The 27,147-nt window shown below is 31.9% G+C and overlaps 1 protein-coding gene across 1 annotated transcript; it reads right to left on the reverse strand.

The window, feature by feature from the left end:
- Positions 1 to 1,698: 1,698 nt before the first annotated feature.
- LOC115881333 (calcitonin gene-related peptide type 1 receptor-like) lies at positions 1,699 to 27,147 on the reverse strand. Its single transcript, XM_030898770.1, has 9 exons — positions 26,833 to 27,147; positions 19,749 to 19,799; positions 18,369 to 18,554; positions 14,108 to 14,273; positions 13,105 to 13,227; positions 11,344 to 11,832; positions 10,017 to 10,224; positions 4,122 to 4,305; positions 1,699 to 1,967 (listed from the first exon to the last, which is right to left on the reverse strand). The coding sequence occupies exons 1-9, from the start codon at positions 26,905 to 26,907 to the stop codon at positions 1,821 to 1,823; spliced, it is 1,629 nt and encodes a 542-aa protein (XP_030754630.1). The 5' UTR covers positions 26,908 to 27,147; the 3' UTR covers positions 1,699 to 1,820.

Raw genomic sequence — 27,147 nt, forward strand, 5'->3', positions numbered from 1 at the left:
TCTCCGTTTTTTTTTTCTAAAATATGTCATTTTTGACATATGACATAAACATGTATTTTTAAGTGAAAATTATAGTTGGCTATGACTTCATAAAAAGCACCATTTTTTAAGCTGGAGATTCAGCAGATCAAGATGGAGACTTTTTAAAATAGCCGAACTTTGTTTTTTACTAGATGTTTTAGTAAAAGCTATAAACATTTTCAAAAATCCGAAAAGCGCATATATGTTTGTCCTCACAAAACTGCAATCCGATGTTTAACCATAGTAAATTTTTGTTATTTTTAATATAAAATTCAAATGAAGTGATTAAAAAGTACTCCCTCAATACAAAAAGAAATGCAACGAAGTTACAATTAAGGAATAAATAATAAATAAAATTCAATACAAATTTCACTGGTTTGTCACCTATCAGCATTTGACTGAATAGTTGACAGAGGCATTGAGAGCATTTGACTGAATAGTTGAGACATTAAAATCACGTTAGATTTTTCTATTTTTATTAAGTTAAAAAATACGTGTTTATGTGGGATTACATATTCTTTATTACCCCAATATTAAATTTACTTTTATATTTTTTACTACTAGAAATTAAAACTTAAATTTTTATAATTAACAGGTTACTCCCATTTTTATCTAAGCACTAAACACTACCAAAGTTGTTCGGATGTTCGAGGCGTTCGAGGGTTCGAGATTAGATTTGTATTTTGTGGATTTTGCGTTTGGCGTTATAAATACTTTGAGTTTTCAATTTTGTTTTATTCTACCCTCTTTATTATTTTTGTAACAACGGTTGTTAAAGTTTGTTTTGTGAGGGGCTGTCTAAATAACTCTGAAGGCTAATTTAAAAAAAATGAGATGAAATTGAAGTATAATAAAAAAATACAGGTGTCATAAAATTGTATGAAGATTAATTATTTGCAACAAAAAAACTATGGTTAAACTCCGAATCATCATTTGACCAACTCTCTAGCTTCAGTAGTTACTAGTTACCAAGATACCCATAGAGAACAGCGTAGAAACTGTTATTCCTAAGATATAGCATAAACTTATGTTTTTCTTTAAATGGCATATTCTATATAATAATATATTATTTTATTTTCCTTGTTATGGATTTTCCAAAATTATAATACACTCTATTCTTATTTTCATAAACGAAGTAGAAAATGCATTATTTAACTTTTAAACATAGGCGGTCGGTTTAAATTAGGTAATTAATTAGAACAATCGAAGAATATAATTATTGCACAAGTGCATTAAAATTATAATAATAGACTGCACAAGCTCATTTTCAGTGCAGTTTATTAAGATAACATGATGGAAACAAGAATTATCTCATTAAATTAAATGAAATAAAATAATACTAATATTTTAATCTAGGTTGATTTATGTTAAAAAGTTAAGTAATAAGAAAATAAGTAACAGCTAAAAAAAATTAAGTACATTATATTTCATTAATTTTAATTTAGTTTTTTTCGTTTATTTTTATTATTTTCATTTTTTATTATTTTATTTTTGTTTAAATGTTTCACATCTTTGTATCTTTACACAAAAATGGGATATCCTGTACAATTTGTACATTCTCCTATTCACAAAATAATCATTATACAATGATCTTCATTTTTAAGCCAACTCTGATGTCGATTCTTTTTATAACCTCATATCTAGGATACGTTACCACTGATGTCTCTACAAAAAATGTCCGTTTTACCATTTATTTAAAAAAAAACTAACATATACGAAATATGACGTTTCTAATAAAAATTAACTCAATGACATATACAAAAACATGTAAAAAATTATAATAAATATACAATTTAAAACTAAAACTCCCCAGACGCTCCTGGCTGAACATATGTGGCTGTAGTGGTTCTCCTTCTCGATACGGTTTTCCTCCTTATATTTAACCCAAACCTTTGATTAATCTGGATTGTAATCTTTCTGAATATGTTCCTTAGTTCGTTTTGAACCTGTAAATAAAATTAATAAAGGATGATTTTCCGTTTTTTGTCCAATTTATAAATAAAATTAGTTATTTAGTACATTGTTAAATGATCCTCCTTGTATATGTCGCAGGCGCACAGAATAATCCGGGTTTTTGCAAAAGGACTAGGCATATTATAGAACGACCGCCGGCTTTTTAAACAAAAGAAGGAATATGTAAAAAGCCTATCTATTTTCAGTCACTTTGCAAAAAACCTAATCAGAATTAGGCATATTAAATAATTACGATGTTTTCTATACACTTCTGCAGTGCCTGTTTTCAGTCGTTTTACAAAGTGCCAAATCGTGGCCAGACAGATTAAAAAATGATCAAAGTTTAGTCAGTTATGAAGGTAAGTATATTGAATAATTTACTCTTTAATAAAAATACCCCATATTTTCCTATACAAAAACAATAATTTATGTCAACATTTTATTTTGTTTAGGAAGCTGGCTAAATAGTGAAAATACATGTGACGAAGAAGTAAAGGCAAAAATTGAAATGGCACGTAAAACATTCAAAAAATGGACTACCACGCCCACTAATAGAAACCTGTCACTGCAAACCCGATTACAAACACTACGTTGTTACATATGGTCAACACGAGACATGGACGCTAAAAGTCGAGAAGATAAATAAAATAGAAGCCTTTGAAATGTGGTGCTACCGGAGAATCCTTAAGATTTCTTGGACCGAACATACAAGCAATGAAGAAGTTCTTGGACAACTAAACAAAGGTCGGGAACTCTTAACCACCATCAAGGTCAGAAAGGTTAGCTACTTTGGACACATAATGCGTGGTAATATTATATTCCTCGTTTGATTATTCAAGGAAAAGTCGAAGGTAAAAGATGGGTAGGTTGAAAGAAACTGTCATGGCTGAAAAATATACAGAACTGGACCGATCTGAGGGTGGAAAGGCTGTTCATGCAGCAGAAGATAAAGAACTCTTCAACGAAATAGTCATGGAGATCGCCAACGCCTGAAGACAGGCACGGCACCGCAAGAAGAACATAATAATCGTCCTTAACCATACTCCATTTAACAGAATTATCACTTTTTGTGCGATTATTTCATAATTTTTGCAGAGAAGTTCAAGAAATGTTGCAGATAAATTTAAGTTAATTTTACCAATCCCGCGTAACATGTTTTGTACAATCTGACTAGTTTTCATTAGGCATTTTGTAAAGCGAATGAAAACAGATAGGCTCTTTGTAAAATATACTATTGTTAAAAACGCCGGCGTTTTATAATTTGCCTAGTCTTTTTGCAAAATGTCGAGTTAGTTGTAGGTCTGCTATAGAAAGATGCTCTATCCTACATACTAACTATTGGAAACAATAAATAGCCTTCTTATCCGATAGTCAATTAGCACTAAGAGCGATCAACTCAGTAACCGTCAATTCGAAGTTGGTTAATACCTAGAGAATCTGAACAAATTAGGCAAAGAAAATAAAGTCCTCCTACAACGGATGCCAACGATTCAGCTAGAAAAGGAACAAACTCTACACTATCTGGACCAGAGCCGTCCTGCTTTCCAAGTGAAAACCAACTTAAAGCGGAACTCAAAAACCTGGAAGACTCCTGTTGTCTGTTGACAAAATGAAGAAATTTCTCAAGCCTTACTACCGACAAAGAAACAAATAAAATTATTGACTTAAATAAGAACAATCTTCGGTTTGTTAAGGTTTTTTTAACAGGTCTCCTCAATGAATACCTCAGTAGATTATAGGTATCTAAGTAAACAACGGCGAATGGAGATTATCTAGGCAATCTTGGGGAAACACAAGACCACATTACTGAATATGCCGAGACGATAACCATTCTGCCATTAACTTTGGCACGACTGATATCAGAGATGGAGAACTAACCTCTATAAAACCGTCTCAGATACACATGGCTTTTGTCAAAGACCTGAGACTGTATGATGAAGATAACTCAAGAAGGGAGGACACAATAGATCTAGGAAAAAATAATAGATTAGGAAGAAATTCACAATCTAGTTATGGGTACATTCATAACAACTTATATTGAAGATTCGATAGCTATGTTTGTAACTCGATACATAATGAGTTTAGGAGTAGAAATAAACTAGTATATTTTTTTTTTCACTATAGCAACAAAATTACCAAATACTAACCTCTCTGTTTGCATAACAGAATAAAACGGCTACGAATATCCCTTGCATTGCCTCCATCGTATAACGGAAGTAATCATATACGTCTTCGGCCACACACGTGTCGTTTATTACGATCTTTTTCGCTGTGATGAAGATATGAAGTCCAAAGAGAGGTATAAGAAATAGCGTGGCTCTGAAGGCGGCTCTGAAAATAGAAAAAAAGTGGTTATACTTATGAAAGAATCTTATTTGGATATACATAGTGTGCTAACCTGAGCTTGCATTAAAAGTTTCTAGAGAGGTAAAATATCTAGATCGGAACTTTTTAGCATCACTCAGAGAGAGAATTTGACAGCAACTTTCTTATTTTAAATAGATACCCATATTTTTTTTATATTTGAATTTTATCTAAACATACATGAATTTTGATATCAAAAATCTACATTTAAAGATTTTTTTTATTATTTTTAGAACTGAAAATGGGCCGCCTAAGATCGTATAGCTTACGTCTAAGTTCGAGATCAGTACAAACACACACACACTGTGTCTTAAAAAGAAGACATGAAGCTTATTTATTTAAAGAATAAAATTAAAGTACTGCATTGTAGAATTATTGTATTTTTGACAGTACTTTAAAACAGTACTGAGTATTTTAAAAACTGCTAGATTTAAAGTGTCGCTAAACACAAGAAACGTAACAATCACAGAATATACTAACGAAAAAGAAGCCCAAGTTCCTTGTAATAAATCGGTTCCATTTTCGTAACGCCATCTCTCGACATAGCTGACATTATAGGTTAGCCAAAGGGGTGCGGGGCCGGGGGGAATTGTAAAATACATTTTTTTATTTAGTTATTTTTATTCGCTATTTGCAATTTTATTTTTAAAACATTATGTGAAACAATCACATAATAGGCATGTCTTAAAAATAAAATTGCAAACGGAAACAAAAGGAATTAAATAATCTGAAAATCTACAAAGTTTATTGATAAAAAAGTTAGGCTATGCAAATTGATAAGTATATTAAGTATAACCTCTTTGGTATAACATTGTTAAACAAACATTAACAAATCATAACATATCAGATCATAGAACTAAAAAAAGTACTATTACATAAAAACAGGTGATACAATACTTCAAAATTAATTTTAACATAATATCAAAACCGAAAAATCAAACTGCAAACAACCACACTTATCACAACAGAAACTAACACACACTTCCGCGGCAAATGTCCAAGAAAGACTGATCCAGGGCCATGTAAGTGAAATATTAAAAATGGTTCCAGCAAAAGTTTCCCAATTATGACGGGTGATGGCGCTGATCGTCAAAATTTTTGTACAGGGATTTTGCTTACCGATAATACGACGTGAGCTACGACCGGACCAGGACCAATCAGAATGATCAGTGCAGGTGGATGACACTTCTTATGGGAGAACTGGCAATGGTTGAAAACTACAAGCGATTTTCTAGGAATCTTCCTTACCGATAAATTATTGACAAGAGTAACAGATAAAGCCTTGACGTTCTTTCAGTATTCCAGTTCATCTCTTTTTCTTTCTAAAGTGTGCGTTGAAAGGAGACAAAAACAATTTTTGGTGACCCATAATTTGTTATTCGAACACCACTTTTCTCCTTGTCGGGTCGTTGACGTTGACTTGTCGCCATTTTATTTCTTTTGTTTACACGCTGCATTTTGCTTTGCAAATTTAATACATAAATTATTTAGGCAAATATATAGGTTTTTAATAAAACTCCTCGGACTAACGTGTAGGTAAGTGTTGATAATTTTTTTTTCATCTTAACATGCTCATTGTCGTTCTCCTGATTTTAGGTGACAGAAAAGGATCATCAAATCAAATTGAATTTTATATTTTCCTTCCTATTTATCCTTCCTAAATATCAACGAGATGAGCCATCGGAAGAAAGGGACCATAGTACAAAACAGAAAGGTGATCTTTTTTCTTTCCACTTCGGATATTGAAATTATTATATACTGTAGTCGTGTTCGGCATTATGCTCTGAGAAATATAGATAAACAAAGAACAACAGATATAAAGCATCCCAGAGGAAAAGAGAGGCAATACCTGTATGTACTCTCTCTGATATTTGTGAAAGTTACAGCAAAGTATTGTTGTAAATGTCATCTTTTTGATCGACCTGAAAACTTCGAGCAAAAAGATGACACTTTCAACAATACCCTGACAGATATCAGAGACGATACAGGTTTTTCCTCTCTTTTCCCCTGGAATACTTTTAATTTATTATTCTTTGTTTATCTAGATTTCTCAGAGCACTATGAACGAACTCAGCTTGTATGTTTGAAATAATCGTCCAGTTGGCTTAAAAATGATGATCGAAGACATTTCCCATATAATTTTACTTTCAAAATTATGATATATCTTTTATTTCTAAGCCATCTATGACGCCATTTTTTTCAGTTTTGTTATAATTAATTTTGTCTCTTGATCTACTTGTAACATTATTCTTTTAATTTTATTAATTTATTGTGGTGAAATTAATTTCTGTTGTATATTTGATATTGATATTAAACATATTTTTAAAAAATGGTGTATTTTTTGTGTTTTTGTGTATGTCATAATTAAAAATAAATGAAGAAAAATTTTTTATTTTTTAAACTTCCCGCCATGCGTGACAATTTAGTCCGTAGTTCCTACAAGCGAAATTGGGGGCGCTAGTAGCAGTAAACTTGTCAACAGTGTCAAATTTAAACGTCAATTTCACTTTCCAATATTTAGCAAGGCGCTCGCACTTCTTCTTGTGTATGTGTTTTGTGGATCAGTGTTTCTTGGACATTTGCCGCGGAAGTGTGTGTTAATTTCTGTTGTGATAAGTGTGGTTGTGTTTGCAGTTTGATTTTTCGGTTTTGATATTATGTTAAAATTAATTTTGAAGTATTATGTCACCTGTTTTGATGTAATAGTACTTTTTTTAGTTCTATGATCTTATATGTTATGATTTGTTAATGTTTGTTTAAGAATATTATACCAAAAAAAAATGTATCAATAAACTTTGTAGATTTTCAGATTATTTAATTCCTTTTGTTTTCGTTTGTAATTTTATTTTTAATACATGTTATGTGATTGTTTCACATAATATGTTTTAAAAATAAAATTGCAAATAGTGAATAAAAATAATTAAAATAAAAAAGTGTATTTTACAATTCCCCCGGCCCCGCACCCTTTTGGCTAACCTGTAAATGTCAGCTATGTCGAGAGATGGCGTTACGAAAATGGAACCGATTTATTACAAGGAACTTGGGTTTCTTTTTCGTTAGTATATTCTGTGGACTGATCATTCTGATTCGTCCTGGTTCGGTCGTAGCTCACGTCGTATTGTCGGTAAGTAAAATACCTGTCCAAAAATTTTGACGATCAGCGCCATCATCCGTCATAATTGGGAAACTTTTGCTGGAACCATTTTTAATATTTCACTTACATGGCCCTGGTAACAATATATTATCTGACAAACGAATCTAAAACAGCGGAAGGAATTCGGGCAAAAAAAGTCGATGTTGTCACGTTTAATTATAGAAAAGCAAAGTTGCTCGATATTACCTATAAATTGAATATATTTTAGTTCATTTCAGCATACATAATTATATATATGCTAATATGTTCTAGTACGTAGTTCTTATTGTAATAATGTATTCTATTGTGATAATCTATCTAATTAACTGATTTCGTTCATTCTGCCTATTATAAAAGGTAAAGTATTTCCTTAAGATAACGTCCGCTTAGGGTAAGCTGGCAACGCTGACAAAATTCATCATGGCATCCCGGATTCAATCAGTCTGATTGGTCGAGATTCTCGCACGTCTTGCCGCCATTACCCCCAAATTTATGCCCCTCTCTAGGAATAGTAGAAACAGTCACTACTATTGAAAAATCCAGTGGCGGTGTTATTGTATTGTGTATTATATCTTTAACTTGATTTGTGTTTATTGTAATTAGTACACGCGTTTTAACAAATATTACTATATTTGGCAAATGACTAAACAAAATGTAGGTACATTTAAAGTAAAAAAATATTATAAACTTTACTGGAAAATATTATAAAAATTCCTGATATATTTTTATGAAACACCGCACGCTCGTGGATATTTTATGAATGAAATCGGTCATGATTTTAGAAAATTGCGATCCCCTTGCCGTTGCCTCGTTGTTTCAGATCCGTTTGTCAGACTTTAGGATATACCGTAGGATCTAACAAGAAATGGCCTCAGAAACGGCTGGGGAATGACACTTAATGATAATAACTAACAGAATAACTGTATTTTAAATTTCAATCTAGAATCTAATTTTTAATCAAGGAGCCTTGGAGTTTTGAAAAGGTGAATCGTACTTTAATTACATCTCAATTTTTTGGTGGCATATTTAAAAATAAAAAACATTTCTACGAATCATTTGGTGTTCGGGTCATATTGTTATATCGAGTATTGGTATATACAGGGTGTTACAAATTCGAGGTACGAGCATTGGTGTCTCGGAAACCGTAATACATACGAAAATATTTAAATTGGGGCAAAGTTACGCCTCGGGATGTTGACCAAGATACCATCAAAAAAGTTTTAAAAATTTCAAAGATTGAGTTTTTTGGAAAAAAAACGGATTTTTTTGAAAATCAATTTTATTTTTTCCTGTCGTTACTTTTTAGAAAATCAAAAAACTAATTAGACATCCTTATTAGCGATGGAATAACTCGAACGAAAATTCGCTCGAATACTTGATTATTCAAAAAACCGACATCGCTCGATTATGAACGAGCGATGCAAGTGACGAGTTACGAGCGACGAACGCAAGCGGTCCTAGAATGAAATAAATCGAAATGCGATTTTAATGTGGCATACTCGATAAAAAGCCGATCGAATATTCTACATACATACATTGCAGGTAGCAAATTTATACGACGTTATCCGTTGCGTATCTGAGTGACAAAATTTTACGACCTACATTGACAATGCCTTGAAATAAACTAAATTAAGCGATCAAGCGTACCGCTCATCATTCATCACCGAAAGAATATGTGCTCTGCGCACGCAACTTGCTGCTTGGCTTTACGAGTACAACAAGCGACGGGCAAACCGTATTTCTGAATACGAGCGATATTTCACTCGAGCGATCGCTCGATTATTGAAATCGCTTGAAACTCGAGTACTCCCAGCACTAATTCTCATAGCCACTTTATTAGAGATATCCGATAGTGTTTTCAAATTTTCAAATTGGCTGATAATTTGTGGGATACAGAGGCTGACTATTTCTTTTTAAATACGGACCTGCATTTTTTATTTCAGGTTTTGAAAGAACTTGGTCTCCTGAGTACAATGATATGGCACACTTTATACTTTTTTTTTTGTTTCGAACATTTGAACGAAATTTATTTAAACTAGGTCAGTTTCACTGAAAATTATCATCGATTGTTATTCATCGGCCCTCTTTGACACCGTTTTCTTTCAATCGTATGGTACCATATTTATCAAGTTAACGATCAAATATTATATGACCGTAAAAACACCGCCAAGTTGGCTTAGAACTGACAGTGATCTTCATGCAAACCAACTATAATGCCGTTATTTTTGATCAATTTCGGTAAAACTATTTTAGACTAAGAAATTTTTTATAATGCCAGTGAAAACAAGAACTATAATAATTATTTCCAATGTCACGGCCCGATAAAATTATAGTACTTACTAATATTCGTAATGACTTACTCCAACTAAAACATTATGGCTTCACAACTACGTCAATAATAATTCTAATAACGGAACAAAGAACAAAAAACCCGAAAGTTCAAACCAACCGTGACTAAATCAACTGTACAACATGTTAATAAAAAAAATAACATAAAGTATTGTGTTAAAAATATTTATTTTAGACGCACACGCGCTACACTCACTTTGTTTGTCTTGTTGTACTGCCTTGTTTCATTTTCGATATCATTACCCTGATAATATCCAGCAAAAGTACCGTGTTTATGCTCAATATGGCGATACGAAAGCTGTCCACGGACCATTGAGCGCCATTTTTGTCAACTGCCCAACAATCGGTCGCCTGGAGGGAGATCAGTATGGAAGCCCAAATGATGGATGGTAAAAAAGTCAGCACTGAAAATAAAAAATATACAATTTATTATAAACTATATAACCTTACTTCACCCTATACAGGGTGAGTTTCCTACGATGTTCTCTATGGGTATCTCGGAAACTACTGGAGATAGAGAGTCGGTTAAATGAGGACAGAATTGCAGTTTTGTGGGGTCATAAATATGCGCCTTTCAGATTTTTGAAAAAGTTCATGGCTTACGAGATATTTCGAAAAAAACAAATTTCGTCTATTTCAAAAATTGTCCCTGATTCCATTATAATCTATTTTAGACAAAAACAGATAAAAGTTGTAGAAAATCACATCCTTAATGAGATTTTCTCCTCCGTTTTTTTTCTAAAGCCTGTCATTTTTGACATATGACACAAACATATATGTTTTATGTAAATGGAAACCATAGTTGGCCATGACTTCATAAAAAGCGCCATTTTTAAGCTTTTCAGCGATATAAGCTATAATATGTTTCTTTCGAAAAATTGCTGAGTTATAGCCATTTCTTCTCATTTTTAAATAATTTCACTTAGTTAGCCATGGGAACAAGTTCAATCGTCGTTGCTCTCAGTAATGTGAAAATGTCCAAGCTTTGTAAATTAAAATAAATAAAAATTGTAAATATGACTTTCCTTGGCCAAACATTATCGAGGATATGTTGACCGGTGAACGTTACATACGTTTTTTAGAAAAGTAAAATTTAGATACTCGCGCATCAATAGAGTGGTTCCATCATGACTTTCATTATGATACTACCCGTTATAATGAAAGAAATGTTAAAAATGATTTATATCATAATTATGCAAAACTCAGGGATAGGAAGAGGTGAGAGCAATTACATGGGCCTCCTCGATCACCTGACCTATCCATTTTTAGTTTTTTTTAACAAGGTTTACAAAAGAACTTATGAATTAAGAGAGAAAATCGAAGAAGCAGGCGGTACGGGAGAAGTTTATTAAAGTCGACCGGCCGTTCTGTGGGAAAAGCTTGTAATTCAGTTTTAAAAAGATGCATTTCATATACTCAAAACAATGGCGGTTTTTTGAAATTTTGAAAACCGTTTCCGAGTTATTGACTTAAATTTAAATTACTTATTACTTAAATTTAAATTAAACATTTACTTCACTTACCTGCTACCACCAAGTACAGCACAGCTATCGGAGGCTCCTTAGCAAACGCTCTAACGATAACCTTGTGCAAATAGTACCCATCTACCAACATGCAGGCGTACGTAGAATTCGTAGACGAACTGACCAGAAAAGATAGCACTCTACAAGCCACCGAATTGGACTCCATCACTCCTTTGGAATACGTGGACGAAAGTAAAGCATCTATTATAACCAACTTCTTGTAAAGAATGTTCATAATGTTCCTTGTCACGATGGCAATCAGCAGATTCCTGTGCAAGATAACCCTCGTTGTTACTCTGAAGTTGGGTATTGCTACAAAGATGATGATAGCTGGGAAGGAACAGGAAATGCAGACGATGAGGAATATGACATGGAAGTTGTGCCTTCTTAATAAAACTGGAGCTATGGCACAGGTGGAGTAGTCGGTTTGTTGGTTCCATTCGGATTGATTGGTGATAGGGTCTCTGTAGCATTGCTTGCTGCTTTGCACTAAAATCAGATAAAACAATAATTATACAGGGTCCGGCAATAACGCGTGCAAAAAAAAAAGCAATTTTGTTGAAGTGCAAACCTAAAGTATGTGTTAGGATGTATTTCAGAAAAATAATTTAACCTCTACAGGGTGATTCAAAAAACTGTGAGTGGATCAGGATGATTTTTTTAAATAGAACACCCCGTATGTTATTGTTATTACATTTTTGGCTTCCTTTCTGATCAATTTACATAATCTTAAGATATTTTTAAATAAGTTTCGATAGTTTCAGAGATTAATAAATAAAAAAAAATATATTTTTTGAGCCTTTCTTAAAAAAATTATTAAAAATACAAGAGCTGTCTTGAAATCAAAACTATATTAGGTGTTTACTTTAGATGACCTGTACTTACTTTGCTACAAATATCGTAATCTTAAATCATACAGGGTGTTCAATATTCTACGCCAAACTTTCTAAAATATAAAATAATATTTTTCTTCGTTATCTTAAATGGAACACCCTGTACATTCCTGTATATTATTCCTTAAATAGATGAAGAATTAAATTAATTAAAAAAATTAACATAATGAACATTTTTTGTATTTAGAGTATTTTAAAATTTTTAACGGCTTTGCAGATGCCTCTTTCAACGGTAAAATACGAGAGAAAAATCATTGGGTGGCTTTGATAAAAGTTTACTATAGATAATGCCATATGAAATATAAAACCCCGAATATCTGCGAAAACGTTAAAAATTATTTACTAAAAAAATAATATACAGGGTGCTCCATTTAAAAAACAAAGAAAATCTATTTTATATTTTAGAAAGTTTGGCATAGAATTTTGAACATAGTTGCAAAGTTGGCTACGCCATAAAAAATAGCGAGTATAGGAGAATGTGAGTTTTGAATGATTTCAGGAAAGATCAATGTTGGGACTATCTCTGAGAGAAAAAGTACCGAATATCGAAGTACGGGGGGGGGGGGAGAACAAAAGTCATGGATGCCATAGAAAAAATAACTACTGTGAAATGGAATTGGGCAGGGCACATAACAAGGCTAAACGATGACCGATGGACAAAGAAAATGACAGAATGGAGACCAAGACACGATGCATTCACGACCAGATGGCATAACGACTTAAGGCGTATCTACAGTAACTGGATGCAAATAGCTCAAGATAGGGAGTTATGGAAGCAAACGAGGGGGGCCTACTTCCAGCAGTGGACTTTATTGGCTGGTTGATGATGATGATGATGATATTTATAATAAGCTAAGCCCTTACTTACACGTACAAACCTTCTCAGGAGATTGGTAAGCTTGGCTACTACATGGTAAATACGTAGTTGTATCCACTGGTGTCCTTGGAAAACAGGACCATGCATCCCAAATAACTGGACAAGATTCGTCATCTGCAATGAGAACCGACTATTTTATTTACTTTATATTATCCTGGATTATTTTGATTGTATATTTGGAAGAAATAATATCTTACGGAGAGTGTACCAAGCCTATAACCGTTGATTGTAAGAATTGGAAAGATACGCGCAGCCTAATGAGCAAATTCGTGACAAGGCTGATTTGATTTTCCCTTACGTCTCAAGTGCTATACGGTGGAGACACCAATTGTTCTGCGGTCAGCGCATAAAATACTTATTTTCTCTAATTAGGCCAGCGAAGGCATATCGAATACGGTGTGGATCTGAAAACGACAGTGTTGCCATATTAAAATGTGTAATATCTGTAATACGTTTGACGAAAATATCTTAGGATGAAAAATCCGCGTTTATGTACCTATTGAAAATTTATTCGCGTTAAGCATAGAATAAAAACAAAAATAAAAATTCTTTTATAGGTGCTGAATATGTCGTATCATCGAAAAAAAGTCGTTTATCTGAAGCCGTCCTTTGTTTAATCATATAATATGATATTAAATTGTTTAATTATAGAAAATGTCTATCATTAACGTACTGTACTCAAAATCCGTAAACCTACGGATTAATCAGTAGTTCTGGCAACACTGTCTCCGGCAACCACACACTCTGTTGACTGAACGCAGAACTACGGTTTTCTATTCTTAATCCGCTGCGCTGTAAACGACTATCAGCGTGCAGCGGCGCAGAGCTAAACCAAATATCGGAATTCTCGGACAGGCTGACGGTAACGCCAGCTACATCTCGGACAGGTTTTGTGCCAAGAAATCGCCCATAAGGTTGCGCATTTTCTTATTTCTTCAATCAACGCTATAACGATTCACTAATATTTTAAATATAATATTTGTATAATTATTACCTGCTCGTATGTTTTCATTGGTCATGACATTTTGACAGCAATTTTCGGCTTCTTGGCAACACTTGACGTAATTAACAAAAACTTCGTCGGACTTGAAGGACTCTCGCAAAAGAGCCAAAGAGTCTGTATCTCGGTAATCGAAGAGAGCAATGTGAGAGCTATTGATCTAAAATAAAAACTGTAAAACTATTTATACAGTGTCACATATCGATAGTTTTGTTATATTTTTTAGATAATAAATACTATTCCAAATAATTCAGAACTCCGCTATACAGGATGTTTCAAACATGTGCCATCTCTCGTTGGGGATTCTTCATATAAAAATAAGATTTATTTTTCATATCAACATAGGTCCGATTTTGCTTTATTTCGTAGCTACAGGGTGTTAATTATTATTTATGAGCGCCACATACATAAATGTGCGCCACTGACTTTTTTCTTATGATATCAAAATTGTATAGCAATAATTAAACGTTCACAAGTAGCACAGGAAGGAGAAAAAACCATTAACCACGGAAAGTTAACCACTTTTTGGTTGAATTTTACTTATACTTAACTTAATAAATTTCTTGTAGGGAATAAAGTGCGAAAAATCTAAAAATGAGGTCGTAAACTGGTAAGTGAGGTCGTATATACAAAACTATGAGGTCGTAAACTAATAATGACCTAAAATTATGCCTTTGAAAAGTAGCAACGTTGGAATTAGCTGGCAGTGTTAAAATCTAGTTTCTGATAACCTATTGTAGCGTTTTTTAAACAACTACCACTGCGAACGGCAGCTTTTCATCGGAGAGCAGTCGTGGATAAGGTATTTCACTGGAAAGAAAACTAATTAAGAACAATAAACAAAAAAATAGATATTGGGCGCCAGGCATGTACAGAGAAAGAAAACACAGTTGTATATTACTTAAAACTATGACTATATTTATTCATGATGAATTCTGATGGTAAATAGCATTGTACAATTTTAATAATTATTATAGTGGTTATTTGTTGAGTAAAACTATGTATGTAAATAATATTAAATATGTTCTATGAAAAGACTATGAAAAAAATACAATGCGTGTAACGTTATAGAAAATATAAGAAAAGTAGCATTACTTTATTTAAATTGTTAAATTTTATGCGGTGTTAAATCTGATGTGTTGCAACCTGTAGATTCTAGAATCTATGTCTCATTATTCATCTGTTAATATAGCGCAATAATAATATCTATAGAAAGTAATACTATTACAAGGCGTAATATAATGAAACCTAAAATCTAAATTACATTGTAACTACTGCATCGACATAAATGTTCTTAATAATCTAACCACTAAATATAGTCTGTACGATATTATTTAAAATGTACGTTACTATTTAAGACTGACAATATTTTAGATGTTAAATGTAAAACTAGAACTTAAATATACACTTAGCTGTTCTTTTATGTAACCTTGCTTCAAACAGTAGCAGCGTGAGGCGGTCTAGCATTTCTGTACTGTCTGTCGGCGATCCTGTTGACCAAAACAACAAAAGGGGCCAGATTGAGGACACCATGAATCACTACAGCCGTAGCTACTGACTAGGCTTAGAAATGGGAGTGAAGCAGCATGGGACTCAAGCTACATCTACGCTGTGGCACTTGGACACAGTCCGTACCTTGGACACAGTCCGTACCTTGGACACAGTCCGTACCTTGGACACAGTCCGTACCTTGGACACAGTCCGTACCTTGGACACAGTCCGTATCTTGGACACAGTCCGTACCTTGGACACAGTCCGTATCTTGGAAATAGTCCGTACCTTGGACGCAGTCCGTACCTTGGACACAGTCCGTATCTTGGAAATAGTCCGTACCTTGGAAATAGTCCGTACCTTGGACCCTACAAATATGAAACTCTTGTTTAAAACCAAACAAGATCTTATAAACAAAATGAACCTACCTCGAATTAATTCCATCGCTCACTAAATAATAAAGAACCTGTCCTTCCTTCCATGTGACATTCTGGAGGACAAAAGAAAAGGGACGCCAACGTGCCAGCAAAATACAATTACAAGTTAGGTTGGGGCATCCGCAACTCTACCCTAAAAATATTCAATAATAATATCGAATCTATAAAAAGCAATAACTATCTTTACCTGTAGCCTCGAAATAGCAGCTGATTCAGATTACTCAGCAAGATTTAAATAATCACCATTTCTTAAAAACTGGGACTAATGGCGTCTGACAGGCCAAACGATCAAACCAAAAGTGAAGTTAAATCACAGAGAGTTGACAGAACCAATGTTGACAGCGCGCGCCTCCACAGAGCGATAAAAGGGTTGTGTCAAACGAAAACAGGGTTGTGGACTAGAGAACGTAAAAATTCGTCAAATAAATCATCAGGCCCGAACGATACGGGATCGGGTGACGATATGCCAGACATCATATATTATATATAATAAAGACATGTAACGAACTAAAAACGTTACACTATTCATTGCATTAAGACTACAGAGACTTAAAGTAGGTCAAATGTTTGGTTTGGTTAAAGTTAGGTTAAAATTTAGTTGTTAATAACTTTAAATGAGACCTTATTTGGAGGAGTTCAAATTAGGTTGAAACTTTAATTTATTTTGACCTCATAAGTCGCTATTATGCTTCCAAGGTAAAAGTAATTTAGTTTTTTGACTTGAAAGAAAGTGAGACATACGGCAGGTTAAAAATTACCTTTTTTAATTTCCTCGGGGTGATTTCCGTTTAAAAAAGTTTTCGATGGGTTATTACGTCATAGCACATTACCTTGTTCCCACTGGTAGGGAACGAAAGAATATTCAATGCGTTTCTTATATTATAGTTATTAGAAAAATTTATGATTAATTTAAAAAAATAAAAATTTCCCAAATTTATCATTTCAGTTAAATAACTATCTACACAACATGTTTATTTTTTGTGAATAATGACATGTATTGACTATTTTTATTCTAAATATCTTGATAACGGTTGCTCCTAACGATTTTTACCAAGAGACATTTTTTACTTATAAAATTATGGGAATGTATATTTTTTCAGCCGGTAGTTTTATGCAGGTACGGACGAAAAGTTATTACTCTTCAAAACAGTTAAAACACATGTAGGTAGCGCCCTCTACAAATAGGAGTCATATTGTCATCAAAATCAAATTTCTCATGTCAAAAAACTCCGAGACACCAATTTTCATCTAAAATATTGACGTTACTTCAGAAATTATTTGGAAACAATCGAAATAAAAATAAAACTTCTACGCCCTGTATCTCCGAAACTAAGCATTTTAGGACATATATTTATATGAGCTTTTTTACTTATTTTTATCCGCAGAATATGTTACCGAAGTTTTCGGAATACAGTTCGGACCACTCTGTATATTGAAGAATCGATATATCGACTAAAATCTTTCCCCCAAAAATTTTCCCCCAAGAAATTAAATTAAAAGTAGATTTTTTTTGAAATGTTAACTTTCTTCTTATTTAATTTGCGACTAAATCCATTATCTTACATTCTTATTAAAGGAGCCAGCCATTTTTATTCTTTTAAATATAAGGTAGTTTGATTAATAGAGGTAATTTTTTAAATATAAGGTAGTTTCATTAAAGTCATTTTTCATTATTTAAGTTTATATGTTTCGAATCCGAAAGTTTAATTGTATTGTCTTCTAGAGCTCATTTAATTAATTATTCTCTTCTTTGTTTTACTTTTAATTTTTTTCTCGATATTTTGATATTCTTAATTTTATTTTATTTTTATTAATAATTTTTAGATGTTTGTTTTCTCTATGTTTTACTTTTACATATTTTTAAATAAAGTTAGCACTTAAGTTGTTAAAAAAAAATTTAACAACTTAAGTGCTGAAAAGCAACACCAGAAACGACAATATTATTAACAAATTAATCTTAGATGATTGAAAGTATTATACATATATAATTGAAATAATTTCATTATTGGCTCATTTCAGTGTTTTGTCTATATCAACCATTCTAGTAAGCATTTGCGATATGTAAAAGAAATGCAAACATAAGTTTTACAACCTCGGTTACAACTTACTAAAAGTATAATGAATTTATAAGTCTATATATTTTAGCTCAATTAAAAGCCTCTTGGTGAGGCAAACTAGTCCCAGAGAAAAAACATATAAGTATCGTATACCCAAAAAGTTAGTTACCATGGGCCTACTTGATTTGAAACAAACATTAGATAAAGTTAATTTGCCTAATTCATTTTTTAATGCATGACATTGACAGTATAGCACAATTTAGTACTTACTTTAGAAATTGGTAAGGTTATGTTGGCTTTATATTTCGGCCAGTAAAAGGGAAACGATGTGTTATAGTCATTTTTAGTTGTGAATCTAGCACTATTCGTATAATTGTAACAAAAAAATCCTGTATAATGGTTCCATTGGTATTGTGATAACGTAATGCCTCTTACTAGGCAGGACTTGGAAACATTCTGGAAATAAAATATTAATTGTAAGTAGGTGTATGTTGATAAACGATGATGGAATTCAAAAATGATTTTTATATAAATGCAATCCCTATAAACATCTTAATAATATCTTCTAAGTTGTTAATGTTTAAAAGTTGATCAATCATATACAAGGTGGTCCGATTTTTATTTCGATGGTTTCATTTTTATTTCGATTTTTTCCAAATAATTTATGAAGTAACATTAATATTTGGATGAAAATTGGTGTCTGCGAGTTTTTTGACATAAGAAATTTGATTTTGATGTCAATATGACTCCTACTTGTAGAAGGCGCTACCTACATATTTTTTAACTGGTTTGAAGAATAATAACTTTTCGTTCGTACCTGTATAAAACTACTAGTTTTTTTTGCGTAAAAAGGGTATCTTGGTAAAAATCGCTACGAGTAATAGTTCTCCAGATATTTGGAATCGAAATTATCAATACCTGTCATCATTGACATAAATAAAACATGTTGACTAAATAGTTTTATTAGACTGAAATCATAAAAAATTCGAAATATTTTTGTGCCAAAAGTTCAACAGAAACTGTCTTATCATCATTTTTTCGCAGAAAAATTTATGATTAATTTAAAAAATTAAAATTTCCCAGATTTATTATTTCAGTCAAATAAGTATCTACTCAACGTGTTTATTTTTTGTGAATGTTTTTTGTGAACATGTTTTGACTATTTCCATTCTTGAAAACCGTTACTCGTAGCGATTTTTACCAGGAAATATTTTTTACGTAAAAAATCACGGAAATGTATATTTTTCACTCAGTAGTTTTATACAGGTACGGACGAAAATTTATGACTCTTCAAAACAGTTAAAACACATGTAGGTGGCGCCCCCTACAAATAAGAGTCATATTAATATCAAAATCAAATTCCCCATGTCAAAAAACTCCCAGACACCAATTTTCATCCAAATATTGACGTTACTTCAGAAATTATGTGGATAAAATCGAAATAAAAATGAAACTTCTACACCCTGTATCTCCGAAACTAAGCATTTTAGGACATACATTTATACGAACTTTTTTACTTATTTCTATTTGCAGTATATGCTGCCGATGTTTCCGGAATACTGTTCGGACCACCCTGTATATTGGAAAAAATATTACAATAAATTTTAATATACGAGACGGATATATGACGGTAAAACATTTTCTACTTACGTCATTACCAGCAGGAATATACTCTTGATATGGTTCATTTGGAAGAGCTGTCTGAAACAAAACGTAAATAAGAGTTAAATTAGAAAATAGATCTTAATTCCCGTTAATTGGGTAATAGACCAGGAAACGAAAACATGAATTCGGAAAAAAATAGTGTCAAAGAGATCATTTGTTGGAATTAGTAAAACAGACGACGCGTTTGCATAACGTTGGAATAGGTCCTGAAAGTGACGACGGAAAACTCTTTATTGCCCAACATTGTAACTACGTCCGAATCACCTAAAGATCACTTAAGCAAAAAAGGTTAAAAGACAACGTTTAATCGACGTCGCAGAAGCTTTACTTTGTTGTAGTACTAGTTCAACGTCGGCACAACGTTACAACAACGTCTACATTTATTTTAATACCCAAGGTACGGGGCTAACTATTTTTTGTAACTAATCCAACGTTGTGTTTAGTAAATATTTCGTCGCAAGTCGTGAAAATGCTACTTGGGAAAAAGTATACATTTAATAGATACCTAGATATACCTACTACAATAAAGCAATATATCAAATAAACATAATAAAATAAAAGATTGAGGTAATAAATATATTAGAGAGATATTCCAAATATGTTTATTTTATGTTGTTTCTTGACATTATGTTTCTTGCCACCATTATAATAATTGAAGAAATTAAATAGACATAAATATGTTTTCAAAAGAAATCCAAATAAATATTTCATATTTGTATGTTTATGATCATTTCTCAAGTTCAAGACAACATGAAGCGCATATTCCATTAATTATTATTAAAAAATAATATTAATTATATATTAATTAATTATTAATAAATTTATTTCTGCCTTCTTTGTTACAAAAATTATTTTTCTAGTCTAAATAATTACAAATCATTAAACATCAATGAGTTCGCACTGATTATTAGTTTAGCCAAGCCGGCTAAAAATAAATCATTAATATATTTTAGGATACCTTTTAACTGGAAATCCTTATAAATGTTTAAATAATAAAAAATGTTATTTATTACTCATCGGGAATAACGTCTATTTTTATATAAGTTTATAATGTAATAAAATATAATTATCAACATTTTCTAAAATAATTTTTATGGTTCAATTACGCTAAAAGTTTTTAATTATTTTAATTAGAAAAAATACCTGTACATGAATGTACAGTATGTCCCTGGATTGTTTTTAGAAAAGGAAAAACTTTTTTATCCTTGACATTTTGAGAAAAATGCATACCTCATAAAATTTTTTGCTTATTCTAAAATGTTTAACCCCTTTTATACTTTTCCAAATTTCCATACTATACTGTTCTGAGGAAAATTAAAAAGAATATGAAAATATGGTTGAATTTTTTGACACTATTATTTATATACATTTTTGCTACTATGACTGTTTTTGATACTATTAATTGATACTATTATTTACATACGAAGGTAGAGTGGAGGGAGATGCGCTTGGAGTTCGAGACGCTTCCGCTTCGGAAGCCAGATGACTTGTGTGCGGACGCTCTAAAGGTGCGTCCAGATTGCTCGTGATCCTGCTTGCGCTCTTGCTTCTGATTGTACTTGCGTTGCTTGCGCTTCCTGTTTGTCGTGTTTCTCAAGATCTTTCGGCTCGCAAGCAATGGCGTCCACATTGTTATGTGGTGCTTGCGTTCGTGCTGTTCGGCCATGGATGATACCAAAGTATTTTAATAGCGGCTGCTAGTGCGATCATTATTGCAAAACGAAGGAGACAAAGAGAAAAAAGGCGGTGTTGGATGTCTAATAATTTCAAAAGTAGATCCCAGCACAGTGAAAGTAAACATCTACGCGATTTACAAACAGACAGAATGTTTTTTAATATTTTTTATCGCATGTCCGCTACTGATTTTGAAAGACATATATTAACTTAGTTGGCCCCCGTATAGAAAGGAAAATACAACTTTTAGGAAGTGTATTCCGCTTAAAGAGAGAGCCTATTAACCGCCCAATAAACCGACACGTGTGTTCTGGCTCTTAAAATATGATAAGTACATGAAGAAAAATTCAAGCACCTTTTTGTTAAATAATTTTTAGGTGTTTCATTTTTATTTAATTATAAAAGTCGTAAAATTTATGTTATGAGTTTCTGTTAAAAATATTGGCATTATACTATGAACCCTGTATTTTAATATAATGATTGTGCATTCTATAGGTTTTTAATAGAAATACTGGAAGTTTTTTAATAATAAAATCTTGTACCTTTCCTATCTATATTATAGGGGTATGATGCTTTTTTTCAATATAGGAAAAATACAAAGGGTTTATTTACATATTTGTTCTATAGATATCTGGAAATTTCCTTCAAACAAAAACAAAATACTTATAATTTTAAGCATTGTTATGGGAGAGGTCGATAAAAATCAAATATTGTTTATTAACGAGAATTATGCAAATATTTGTGCATTCTAATAGCACTATATAAAATAAAAAATGTGTCATTTTTGCTAATGCTATTTACTTATTCTACTATAGTTTTGATTTTAATGAAATTTAAAGAATAACAATCCGAAAATTTTAATGTATTTATACAGGGTGTCCCAGAAATAAGTTCAAGTATTTTAACTGGTAGTATAGTTCAACCACAGAAACACGCCTTGGAGGCTTTTTTCGCAAAAAAAAATTGAAAATTCGAAATTTTTAGAATTTTTTTTTAGATTTTAGTTGAAAAGCACAATTTCTTCATAATACGGCAACATAGGTATTAAATTAAATTTACAAGAAAGAAAATCCAGAAAAGATCCAGTGGTTCTCAAAATTTTAGGAAAAAATAATTTTGTTTTGAAATTTTCAAAGTAAAATAACTCCGTTATTTTGGACTTATTTGAAAAACGATAAATAGAAAATATGTTTCTTTTATCGAGATCTACTACCCCTTAAAATACTTGCACTTATTTCTGGAACACCCTGTATATAGTAATTTATATGATAGAAAAAATGCTTCATGCCAATTTCTAATTTTATGTATATCTAAGCCAATTAAGCAATTTTAATATAACAATGTATCTCAAATTTATTATAACACTTTCAAATTATTACAACACTTATGGAATATTTTTTTGTACTTCATTATTATATGTTATAAGGTGTATAATTCTTAGTAACAATGATTCAAATTCTGGAAGGTGTCACAATAAACGATTTTTAATTCTAATCTAATCTTTATTGAAAAAAATATTTAGTTGTAATGTAGAAATTCTGTTTTAAAGAATTGAAGTGTGTAATAATTATTTTTGCCCCAAAAAAATTATTTTATAACTATAATATATACTGATTATTCTACCCTATATGCACCTAACTAAAACAAATCCCTGAAATATAGGTTTATTTTACTATAAAAGGTAAAAAGAGGGTAACGTGTTAATTGAAAAAAAAATTGATACATTAAAATTAAATAAAAATCGAATTACATATGAGTACCCTTTTTGTATGGCCATTGTATGATATTTTTGTAAAAATACCGAAGCTTTCAAGACCATTATTTGGTTTCATATGCGAACCCTAAAAACATAAACTTCTGCAAATTATCATATACAGGGGGAGTCAACATGTGAAAAAATTAAAATAACGTAAACTATTTTAACATTAGTATTCCACCAGAACTTAAAAAAGCTGAAATAAGCAGAGAAACTCAAGGAATGGTAAAAAAAGATGGACGAGAAAAATGAGTGAGGGAAATCGAAAAGAGAAATCAAAGTAGATAAAGTGAGTCTTTCAAAATTTTAAAAAGTATGTGGTCTCATGTTTCCATTATTTATTTTTTTTTACAATTTTATAATATTTCTTTACTCATTAAACACTTAAGTACTTTTCATTGTAGAATATATCTATTTCATTGTAACTTATCAGATTAAGGTACATCATTAAATTAATAATACAAAGATTCCGAATGATCATCATACTTAAAAAAAATACCATATATGTTTCATTGATGACTAAGCAAATAATCTAATATAAATTTTAAAGGTTACTAGAGTATGATCGAAAAAAAAAACGGCGTTAAAGAGGACTGGGAAATGACAGTCGATGATAATTTTAGCGAGGTCAATCTCTCTGCATCATTTGCTAAAAAAAATTGACATAGAACTTTAAACAAAACAAAAATTATCACTAATTATAGAAAGATTTTCCCTAATTTCTTGGATTATTAGTAGAAAAGAAAAATTCACCAGAAATTCACCAGAAATATATATTAATAAATATGCAAAGTTTCCCACTGGAAAAGGAGTACGACATGGAAACACAATATCCCCAAGGCTGTTTACAGCAACACTAGAAGAAATCTTCCGTCAACTGAACTGGACCAACAAAGGATTAAAAATAGATGGATAGTATCTTAACCATCTAAGATTCGCTGACAACATAGAACTACAACTACAAATGTGTGTGGAGAACTACAACCACAAATTAATGAACCAAATACAGCCAGCAATGAAGTGGGTCTGAAAATGAATTTAGCAGAAATTAAAGTAATGTACAATGAACTAGTGGAAAGGAAAGACCTTCTAATAAATAACATAACACTGGAAATAGTAGAAGAATATATATATTTAGGACAGGGCCGGAGCGAAGGCAAATATTGAGACTGGGCGAGTACCCTAAAAGTTATTATAATTCTCTCTTTTTTTCAATACTATCCTTTAACTACAACTAAGTATATTTATGCTACTTTAACAATAAAATTTCACTTAAAGATACTTCAAAATTCTTCTCTTCTTTCAATCTTAGTCTGCGGTTTTTGTTTGTTGTATACCGGGTGCGTCTCGAAATTTACTCACCCCTATAACTTTTTTATATTTTATATAAAAACGAGATTTGGTATGTTAGTATATGACATAAATTATTATTAGGATTGACTATTCAATTGTTTTTGGCCACTTCCTGTTTCACCGGAAATGACTAAAATTTCTGATTTTTAAATGGCACCTCGGTATATTTCTACTTTATCTTTATTCGATAGAAAATGACACTCTGAGAAGAATGACATATATCATATATCAACTTTTGACATTTTCGTTCAAAAAGCTTTATATTTTAAATTTAAATCTAGAGTGCCATGGTTCTGTTAAAAACACTAATTTTTAAACAAGGAGCCTTGGAATAATAGATTTAATCGTCTAATGTTTTTCATGTCTTGTCGTGGCCGGTCCAAAAGATGCCAAAACCATATTTTTAATAGAAAATATCAAAAGATGACATATGTCATAAAGTAGAAATATACCGAGGATGCCATCGAGGGTGCCATTTAAAAATCAAAAGTTGTAGGTAGTAATTTCCGGTGAAACAGGAAGTGACCAAAAACAATTGAATACGTCAATTAATCCTAATTTATGTCGTATACTAACATATCAAATTACGTTTTTTTTTCTGAAAAAATAAACAAGTTATAGGGGGTGAGCTACTTTTGAGACGCACCCGGTATATAGAGTTATATAATAGAATTCCAACTTCAGCAGTCTCGTTCTGGTATAAGTAATCTTTGAAAATATTAGTATTTAGTTTCAAGCAGTTGCATTATTTTTCTATTAGAATTTAAGAAAATTTTCTTTTCTTTTTCACAATCAATTATTTCGTGCAGAATCAGTTTATGATCAGATACAGTTTTGTATCTGATCATAAACTTCAAAATGAGGGTCAGCCAGTGTTTGAGATGCATTCCTTTGCCTTGCTCTAATGAAAAAATTCTACGATTCTGCTACCATTTTCCGTGTATTATTACACATTCAACTGGGAAAATCAAAATCATCAAAAGATTGATATATATTTTCCCACTACTGTTAATAAATTAATTTATCTAATGAGGCAAACTTATAAGCTTTTTTTTGGATAATAAGGATATCGAGCTTGCAAATGAATATTTACCTCATATAATTTTAAGGTACATCAGCCATTAATAACAAATAAAATGGTAGTAGAAAAAGTGCGATTTTGAGCTAAAACTCTCAATTTTGCTGGGTCTGGGAGAAAATTTATAAAAACACGAATTATAGAAAGAAAGGTTATTTACAAAAAGTTGATAGCTTTTGAATTACAAGTAAAATACCACGAACAAATCAGATTTATATTTTTTTATTTTATTTTGTTTAAGATTTCTCCACGAAAATGAATTCGCAAATCCCAGTTTCGAATAGAGCACCCAAAAAACATATAGAATGGATGAAATTAAAACTATCCCAAAACTTTCGTGCAAAGGATTTTTTGAGCATAATTTCAGTAAACTATAAGAGGATACGTCTAGGATATAGTAGTGTTTATAGTGTTTAGTCAGCTATTCTTCCCTATGTGGTGTGGTAATTGGTAATATTTTAATGTGGAAATTGATAGTACCGATTAATTATTGATCTGGTCATTCGTTACTCTTTTTTTTGATTACTGTTTTTAAATATTTTAGTTGTCGTCGTGGCGCCCATCGTATAAGGCGCTCCGGGCGGCCGCCCGGGACGCCCGGCCCTTCCGCCGGGCCTGATTTGGGACAACTAAGATACACAGCTCGGGATCTTTACTTCCAGAAATCAACAGAAAAATTAAGTTGGCGTGGAGTACTTACAGAGTCAAATCCCTAAAAAACAATGGGCGGAACACCTGGCAAGAAGAACGGACACACAGATGGACCACAAATATTACAGCATAGTACCCACGAGGAATTAGGAGGCCTAGAAGAAGACCCAACCTGCTGCGATAGGACCATGAGATTAGGAAATTAACTTGGGCCCACATAGTCAACAATAGACAACAATGGGCCCAATTACAAAGAGAGTATCTAAATATGTGAGTGAGGCTACACCATAATTCGAAATGGTTGAATAAGCTGAAAATGATGATGATGATGATGGTGACGTTGATATAAAGTAGATATATATTAGTAAAGCATTAATAAAGTATAAATGTAAAAATATAATGATGGTAACTTTTTGATTTTCCATAAAAAAATATCAGAATTCATCCCCAAAAAGATATAAATATTGGTTAGAAACGAAAATATATGGGATAAATATTAAATAATGCACTCTGTATAAATATATTAAACATTTTAAACATATCCTTCTTCTACTTACATATTTGTTAAAGCTCCAAACACTTAACAACACAATCCCAAAAAACACCTTTCTAATCAACACCGCCCAGTCCATTTTTTTTAAATTAAAAAAATCTAAAAAGTTCTAAAAAAGCACACAACTCCGAAGCACTCGCGCCAACAATATCTGATTTAATAACTTTATCAACGCGAATTAAACTGATAAGAACAGATCACAGATTAAGCAGTCCTCTAATCTCTAATCGGGAAAGGTTTGTAACATCAGGAATATCCGAAGCAGGAGCATCCCGGTGGCAGGTGTAAACGAATATACATCTATCCTATTTTACGTTCA

The sequence above is a fragment of the Sitophilus oryzae genome, unplaced genomic scaffold, assembly GCF_002938485.1.
Source record: "Sitophilus oryzae breed Bouriz unplaced genomic scaffold, Soryzae_2.0 scaffold_1716_pilon_pilon, whole genome shotgun sequence".
Taxonomy (NCBI): Eukaryota; Metazoa; Arthropoda; class Insecta; order Coleoptera; family Curculionidae; genus Sitophilus; species Sitophilus oryzae.

What these genes read in the sequence shown, in the direction of transcription:
- LOC115881333 (XM_030898770.1), bottom strand. Translation starts at nt 26,907, where the DNA reads ATGGACTGGGCGGTGTTGATTAGAAAGGTGTTTTTTGGGATTGTGTTG. An exon ending in CAATGAAAACATACGAGCAG is followed by an intron (nt 13,228 to 14,107) that starts GTAATAATTATA and finishes TTCTCATTGCAG; the next exon opens with ATGACGAATCTTGTCCAGTT. An exon ending in AGTACAACAAGACAAACAAA is followed by an intron (nt 4,306 to 10,016) that starts GTGAGTGTAGCG and finishes TTCTATTTTCAG; the next exon opens with AGCCGCCTTCAGAGCCACGC.